The following is an 8852-nucleotide window of genomic DNA, read 5'->3' on the forward strand; positions in this document are numbered from 1 at the left end:
TGTTCTAACAGTCTTGGTTTTACCTAGCTGGAACATTTATGCTTTTTAAAAAAAATTGTAGGTATACTCAAGATTTTATCAGTTTATATGGTGATTTCAAAACATCCTGTTTTCTTTGTATATCTTTTCCCCTTCTTTATTTTCTTCCCATCGATTATATTTTTTTCTAATTATATTTTTCTCCTACAAACCAGGAAATGGTATAGTCTGCTGAAGTTCTCAAACAGCTACCCAATATCTTTCCACACGGATGCTTGCTAGTCAACATCTGGAGCTAAGAGCCCGTTCTTTTCTTGAAAACACTGGGGATTCAGAACACATTCACTAAGGTTGCCAACATGACATCTCTATGTTTTATAGTTAATATTTTCATTACTCACACATTTGCATCTTTTCCATTTTTATTTATTTCTTATTGTATATCTGACTTGCCATCTGTCAATTTTTCTCGAAATAAAATTTTGAGCTAGCTGATTATTGTAAAGAGTGAAACTGGGAAGCCAGATTGCCTCCCTGCTCCACCCCAGACTGCCTTTCTGTCTCTTCAGTAGAGGAGCTAAAGTAGAAGAACTCTGGCTGCATACTCAGGACTATGTGTGGAAAGAAAAAGAGGCAACATTAAACCTGCTGATTTGTCAAATCAGCCACTGTGGAGAGGAGGATTGGGCAATCCCATCCTCTCTTGGGTAAGCAGTGGTCCAGACCAGGGTTTGCTCCACCTGCAGCCATCAGCCTGAAGATTCAACTTCTTCCACATCTTTCAAGTTCCTAGAGTTTAATAAATAATTACTCAGAAAAGACTATAAGCAGCTCATAGGAGACTTAGATTTTTATCCTTGTGAGCACACATAAGATCTTGTGCTGTTTGTTTCTTGAATATTATCTTGAAGGCAGTGGGAATGGCTTATAGGTCAAGGAAGACTCCTTCCAAATACACGTATCTCTGTTTATGGACTCTCTGATTTGCTATCTTCATTGCTCGGCAGATGGAGCAAACAATTGAATCTCCTCTAGTGCAACGTTGTTTAGGTACCGGCAAGCCTGGGCGAGGTTGTGTGATGGGAAGAGAACATGAGGGATGGTTTTGAGGCCTCCTCTTGGGCAGAGGGTCCTTTCAGAAGTGTGGTTAATGTGGAGCAGTCTTCTAGGTCTTCTAGGTTTTCTACCACCTTTACAAGCCTCTCCACTGTGTCCCTGCACAGTACCTTTGAGGCATTGGCTCGAAACTTCTTCTGCAGGTCCTCCTGGCTCAGTGGTTTCCGCCAGTGACCATAGAAGGTATCAGAGCGCTCAGTGAAGGTGGTCCCATCCTTAAGAGTGATGCTGATCTCACAGTACAGTGTGTCAAAACTCGGCAGGTTGTCAGAAGGGTGTTCCAGCTCCACTTTCTTGAGCAACTCTGTTACCTGTGGCCTATTGATTTGCTGGCTGTGGAAGGACGGGACAGTGACACGACCATCGAGCAGCATGGCACAGGCAACGTACTGGAAGGAGTGACGCGCCTCATGCTCTGAGCCTGGGAAGGGCCTGTTTACGTATTGGACCTCGGGGATCCTGAGCACAACCCTCTCGATGTTGTCAGTAGGAAGTCCGGCTCTTTCTGAAACCACAAGGTGCTTCCTCACAGCTGCAGCTGTATCTGCCACCCAGTGGGTAGCCAGATGTGCTGGGAAGCTCTTGAAGGCCACGTCCTGCTGATCCAGCAGCCAGATGTGAGAATCCAGGCTCGGAAGATCGTCTGGGGAGTAGTTAGCATAGAAGGCCCCAAACCCCGACTCCACGTCCAAGATCCGCTTGTTTCCTTGGAGACCCAACATGGCCAGGAATGTGGCTTCCATGCCATGCTTGGCGGCATTGCCGATGTGAAGGGGCTTGGTCTGAGTGGCAGCATTTGCCATGGGTGCCCCAGCATGAGAAACAGCAATAGCCAGGGCCTCTCGGCACTTTGTCAGGCTGAGCCCTAAAAATTTGGATGCAGCAGCAGCACTTCCCAAAGTCCCCACCACAGAGGGAGGATGAAACCTGAAAGGCAAAAGCAAGGAATTCAACCGATGAGGGGATGGATAAGGAAAATGCGGTACTTACAGACAGCGGAATATTACTCAGCTGAAAAGAAAATCAAAATCACGAATTTTGCAGGTAATTGGATGGAAGTGGAGAAAATTATATTGAGTGAGGTCACCCAGGCCCAGAAAGACAAACACCACATATTATCTGTTATATGTAGACTGTAGCTTTGAATCTCTTGATTAATGTGATACTATAAACAAGACACTGGACATGGATACCTTAAGGGAGAAGGGATAGTAAAATACAGATGAAAGGAGAGAGAGAGAGAGAGAGAGAGAGAGAGAGAGAGAGAGAGAGAGAGAGAGATACAGGGGTTGTAAAACTTCAAACATGGCAGTCACGGAGAATGGCGGAATGAGACGTCGGTAGAAGAGTTAATAAAAAAGAGTGCATGAAAAAGCTATATGGAATCCTGTGGTCTTCCAAGCCAAGGAAAACAGCCAGTTAGAGAGGACGGTATATATCAAGTGACAGGAAAGGAGTGAGGGAACGCTCAGGTTAGAAGTCTAAGAAGGGATAAAGGGCTCGGTGAGTGGACAAAGTAGGAGCCACTTTAGCCAAAACTAAGGATACGTGAAGAAGACTTATGAGAACCCACTACTTTGTAAGCTAAATAGAAACATACAACATTTTGTAAATAAAGGGAGGTTTAACAGAAGTACTCTGCATGGGCACACAATGCTTCTCCCAGAAGACATGGGTTGTTAAATAAAAATCTCAGTGTCAGGCAAGGGATACCTCCCTGCGAGCTGTTGGTCAGACAGTCCACAGAGGGACCCAAGGCAAAGCAAGCTGTTGCTATTGCTCTTGGTTACCATTCGTAACCATATTGTAAGTCCCTGTAGCTGAAGACATCACTCATTTCGGATGCAGGGCACAGAGAAATCAACCTCAAACTGACCAGGAAACTAACTCTGCCAGGTAGCTAGCCCATGAACGTGCTCTTTAGGCTGGTGGGGGGAAAAGACATCTGGAGCCAGCACTGTACATCACACGCCACAGTGCTAAGTGATCTTCTGGCAAGACACACCCACTAGAGCAATAGCGGCATGAAGACCATGGGGTCACCAACTGCTTTCTAAGTGGTTTGAGACGGGTAGATTTTATGCCTGGTACTGTAAACCTGGTTGAAGCCCATGACTGGGGAGATCATAAGTCCTGGAGAAGGGCAGTGAGTTAGAGTCCACTATTGTTTTGCCAAATGGTCACACTGTTAAACTGAATTCCAAATATTTGTGTTACGCCTACAGATTTGTGCAGCTGTGAGAAGCTTGTTTTCTTTTTGAAGTGGGCAGTGATTAATGCAGATCTGAGGACTCAACTGTTGATGGGTGCCCAACTATACCAGCTTCCCACTGTCCAGGGCTCAGGAACTTCGTAGCGGGGAGAAATAACGTAAGAGCTGGCAGGTGAGAGGGGAGCTGTGAAATGTGTGTGCCCGGACATGACATGTCCATCGCACACACCAAATCACAGCAGCTGTGGCTGCTCTCCCACAACCTGCGCAAGATCAAGCCATAATCCCACACTGCTGGGGTGGGGGGCAGTAGGCCCCACCCTATGGGAGAAACGCTGCAGTTGATGACTGCTGAGGGAGGGAGAGGTACTCTCCTTTAAGGATGTGGCCCTGGTGGATGATTACCTTCCATGTGTATATGGGTGGCACTAAGAAGGCATTCAGCTGATAGGAAGATGAAGTAGGGAACACAAGGGATAGTTGGACAAAGGATACGATTAATATCCAATGAATAAACTATGAACTTTCAGAGAATAAAAATGCAATTCAAACAATTATAGAGGCTGGAGAGATGGTTAAGTCCTCAAGAACCCGCACTGCTCTTTCAGAGGTCCCAGCTTTGGTTCTAAGCCTTACAATTCATGGACCACACACAACTGCCCGTAACTCCAGCTTGAGGGGATCCAGTGATACCCAGAATACTCCTGGACGCAAGTGACAGAAATCACACTGGAGTGACGGACCTCCAAGTTCTCTCGTGTGGTTTTAGTAGCTAGATGTACAAGCCTAAGGGACGTTTTTACAATCATTTCCAAAGCACACCTTTCTGTATGGTGTCTTATGTGCCTGGAAATGGTCCATCTTGCAGCAGCAATAGCATTTGCAGAGCCAGCCCCTAAGTCAGACAGCTCTACACTGACAGACAGGGCGGTGCGGCTCTCCTGGATGGGCAGGCGTAGTCGCTCTGTACCTCTTTGGTATGTCCTTGGCTTCCTTGGAGAAGTGCATTAATCGTCCTTGTACTTCAATGCCAACATTGAATGCGAGCAGCAGGTCAAGGCCAGAAAACCTGGGAGTCTGGGGCAGGGCTTCTGACAAAGCTGTGAGGACTGGTAGGACAGCTCCAGAAGGGTGGGTTGCAGGGTGCCATGTGTCATCAAAGTCCATGGAGTGAACCTGTAAGAACAGATACCGACAATCCCATCAGAAATGCCCTTAAGTGCACTGGCTTTTAGACACTGAAAATCTAATTAAGCGATGGCCTTGAGAGCCTTTGGGAACCCCACAATCTGAAATTATACACTAAAAATTGACTGTGATTTTTTTTTTTAAATTAACTGATTTTTATTGAAAAGCTCATACAATATATTTTGATCATGGTTTCCCCTCTCCAAACTCCTCCCAGGTCCTCCCCACCTCCCAACTCACCCAACTCTATGCCTTTTTTCTCTTTTTTTAGCAAACAAATAGGCAAACACACACAAACGCCTACCAAAGTATAATTTAAAAAAGAAAAGTAAACCAAAAGTACAAACTGACATCATTTGCAAAGGAAAAACTAGTTTTCTCCAATGGAGTCTCACTGGTATATTAACCACACCTAAGGGTAGGCCCCATGTCCAGCTGTAATTGGCTGTGATTCTTTGCCTCATGGTGGGATGTCAGAGGAAGGCAGTGATTTCCTGGAGGATTGCTGAGTTTTGCCCTGGAGACCACAGCTCCTGGGGAGATCGACCCTGCCCTTCACCCTTTGCCCTTTAAACAAGTCACACTAAAAATTTAACATCATGAATTATATACTGGGCCATATATTTTCATATCTCTGTCATGAAGTAGCTTTATTGAAGCTGCAGGAACAGCAAAGAGCTCTCAAGCCCACATTAGCTATTAAGCTGTATTTTCAAGTTGTTTCTTTTGTTTTCCTTTTTCATCTCAGCCATTTGCCTTTTCCATATAACAGTAATAACTGCTAGTCCATTTAAACATAGATTTTATGTCTATCTGATGTGGCCCTTGTGTTTCTTATCGCCATGCTGGTGGGTTTGGTTCCGTTAGTCTGAGCTGCCATCCCCACAAATGACTTAATATATCTCTTGAATACCAACATATGTATATCTATATATATATTATGTCTTGTAGGCTTTTCCTGACACACAGGAAATAACATGAAAATTATCTGTCAGATGAGAAGTTCTAATTTTCCATTGAGAAAATAGAGACATTGTGTGGCCATCATTGTTTCTTTCTGAATACTCAAATGACTGGATGGAGAGAACATTGCTGCACAGATAGATCCTGGGACCCACAAGAGACGCAATCAAGAAGGCATTATGTCTGGATCTTGGATTGCATATACATCATACATTTTTTGCTACATCCACTCAAGGACAAGAATTAGAATACCTTAGAGGCATTTTTAATCTAGAGCCTTCCACTTTATAATTTGTTGGAAAAGTTCCACTTTATTGGAGAACCCTGCACATGAAGACATAGGACAGGGCATGCCAGATCTCTGGAACTCAGCAAGGAACTCAGCAATCTCATTTGTAGATAAATTTCCTGCCTCTGAAGCTATAGCAATTTATTTAAAGAAAAAACGGGTAAAACTTCCTTACAGCGACGCCGTTAACAAAAGCAGCATATGTGGGTGGGAGCCTGAAGTCTGGTCGACCCCAAACAGTGCTGGAGGTATTGGAACTGTAGATCTGGAAAAGAAGAAAACCAGTTAATGCAACAATATACAGAGCCGACATCACAAGAGTTATCCTTCATCCTCTAGGCATCCCTGAGAGGGCAGCCTAGCTGGTGGGAAGTCTCTCTACCTTGCCAAGGAATATCCATTCACCTTGTAAGGGAGAGGAGATGGAACTGCTTATCCCCAAGTCACGATCTAGAAGCTCCATTCAAGGAGTCTCAATCTACTTATATTTGATCTTGGGGTAAAGTGTTTAACTTCTAGAACTTTGGGGTTGAAATGTACTTTTAGTCATACAAGTAAACAGCCTTGAGATATTACCAATGAATGGTAACACGGCCCCACTTAGTAACAAATAGGCATGAACTTTAAAAATCATATGAAGCGAAGGGACTCATAAAAATGTATGGGACAATGAAACACACATCAAATGCAATCTCACATACAGTGAGTTGAGCGCAGGTACAGACTGTGGAGTGTACCCTCGTGCACACACTGGCTTTTGACCTTGGAAGTGAACTTTGGTCTTCTTACTTTGCTATATTGGGTGACTTTGTGAAACACTTCTGTGCCTGTTCCCAGGAAACCAACACCCAGGGAATCCAGGATCATTCTTTTGCTCCTCTGAATGACACCATCTGTCAGGTGGTCCACTCTCAAGCCGTGAATCATGCTGGCAAAGCTTTCTGTGATAGACTTCAAAGGGAAGAAGGTCAGAACAGCGCACCACCCCGAATCCACTCACTTCTTTCACTAAGAGACCATGAGGTGAAGAGTTTTGCTCCACAAGAAGAAACCTGGTTGATGTGACTGAGTTTGCTTTCTGAAAAGTGGTGTGTGCTAGGCACCTACTACGTTGGACAAGAGGATGTGGGAATATGCAATAACTAAGTCCTATGACAAGTCACCCTGATAATGCAGGCTGCTCAGCTGATGATGACTACGAAGCATGATGGAGGGCAGTGAAGGGAAGCCAGACAGAGGGGAGGATGGAAGGACATTGTGCTCTGTGGTCATTGTATGTCGAAGGAGTTTTGCCTCTGATCATAAACCAGACATGAGCCCCTGGGGCAGGATGATCTGTGTCTCTTAAGTGGTAGTAGAGGACTTCACAATTCCTTTAACTGTCAAGCCCTTCAATGCACAAGGAACACTTTTGTTTCTATATGCCTTCTCAGAAGAATATAGCTTAAAAATAGCCACTGGAAGGGTACCTCACCCCATGCCCAGCACTGAGTTCTTGTAATACAGACCCGAGTAGTTTTTCTTTCCTCATCTGATGATTATGCTGTTGCCTAACTTCCTTTCCATCTCCGACTGTAACATCTTTTGTTCACAAATGATAGCTGCTGGACTTTACTGGGTTAAAGAATCCTGGTGTCCAAGGTCCCTCACAGTGGGATCGCTGTCAAAGTACAGTCACAGAGATAGAACCAGTGCCTACATGGAAATCTTCACCTTTGCTACCCACAAGTTCCTTTTTTCCTTTCTCTTTCTTTTCTTCTGATGCAAGGTCTCTCAATGTTTGGACTCATTGTCTGTCTCAGGCTGGCCTTGAACTTGTGGCAATCCTCCTCCCTCAGCCCTAACCCCATTCTTAGAGACTTCCGATTTATCAGTCAGACGAAAGCTGTCATTTTCAAAAGAATAGAGCATTTGCTGCATCTTTAAAGCTTGGATAGGGAATGAAGGGAGCTCGGAGTAGGAGAAAGCAGCCGAGGAGATGGAGATGGAGATAGCTGGGGCAGCAAAAGGATACTGTAACGGATGTTTCTGATTGGGGCAGAGGAAAATGGTAATGCTGCTTTTCATGCTGGTAAATATTTTGACAAACATTTTGCATGCAGAAGAGAGAGGGAAGGATGGAAAGAGTGGACTTAGTAATCTGCTGACTTAATTTCCAAGTACCAGTTGAACACTGGATGATCGAATAGCAGGCGAGGGGCAGCAACATGGAACCCGAGGTGTGGGATAGCTTTAGAAGGCTATGCTCACATAACTTACGACACTGAGACCAGTGGGCTCCCCCAAAGGTGCTGAGTATTTCGTGAGCCAAAGAACAAGCCACCCTCCCTGACCTTGAAGGGAGAGATTGGAAGGAGAATAATCACTACTGCTCTGATCTCTGAGTCATACCTCACCCGCATGTCAATTGTCTTGCTGGTGTACTTGACTTTCTGGCGGCATTTGCATCTTTTTGGTGAACTCTTGTGACTTACGTATGGATTAAAGCAGAGCGTGGAGTCATTGAACAGCCAATGTCAGGGGCCCCTTGTGAACTCATCATGCACACCCCTCTAAACAGCCAAACCAGTCCTTTTGATTCAACAAGCTTACCCGGAGACGACAGGGAACACGAGAGCAAACAGATAATCAGAGATGCAATCCGTCTGGATCACGCAGACAGAGGACACATATAAAACCAAGAGGTTGAGGTTCAGTGAACGTACAGTGACATACTTTCTTTCTAGGAGCAAGCGACGGGATCGCATCTCTCACTTGTCAAACACCGATGAGAACTAGCATGCAGCTCATTAGGTAGCTCAGAGGCTGAGAAAAGTTAAAATGTCATTCATTTCTGTAGCAGAGCAGGTAGCTTTTAAAAGACCAACTGATTGGGAAAGGAAGAACCAGATGAGGAAGGCAATCTAGGCAAGCTAGAGCAAAGGTTACAATACCTTGAGCTTCATGTTGCTCTGGAGGGGAACACTCTGGCCCAGGAGTGAGCTGCAGGAGCGCTTCTGGCAGTGTGCTTCTGGCAGTGTGCCTTTATATCAGCCCTCCCCTTCATTTTCTTCCTTTTCACTTTTGTTTTAACCATGGAATTTCCATCATTTCAACACTTCCCAG

General features: G+C 44.9%; 1 protein-coding gene across 1 annotated transcript; it reads right to left on the reverse strand.

The window, feature by feature from the left end:
- Nucleotides 1-433: 433 nt before the first annotated feature.
- Acod1 (aconitate decarboxylase 1) lies at nucleotides 434-8494 on the reverse strand. The gene is made up of 6 exons (XM_051195751.1): nucleotides 8340-8494; nucleotides 7628-7815; nucleotides 6537-6742; nucleotides 5923-6012; nucleotides 4278-4483; nucleotides 434-2022 (listed from the first exon to the last, which is right to left on the reverse strand). Exons 1-6 carry the CDS (start codon nucleotides 8492-8494, stop codon nucleotides 1026-1028), a joined length of 1842 nt encoding a protein of 613 aa, XP_051051708.1. The 3' UTR covers nucleotides 434-1025.
- Between the last annotated feature and the right edge of the window lie 358 nt (nucleotides 8495-8852).

Source organism: Phodopus roborovskii, unplaced genomic scaffold, assembly GCF_943737965.1.
Source record: "Phodopus roborovskii unplaced genomic scaffold, PHOROB, whole genome shotgun sequence".
Lineage (NCBI taxonomy): Eukaryota > Metazoa > Chordata > Mammalia > Rodentia > Cricetidae > Phodopus > Phodopus roborovskii.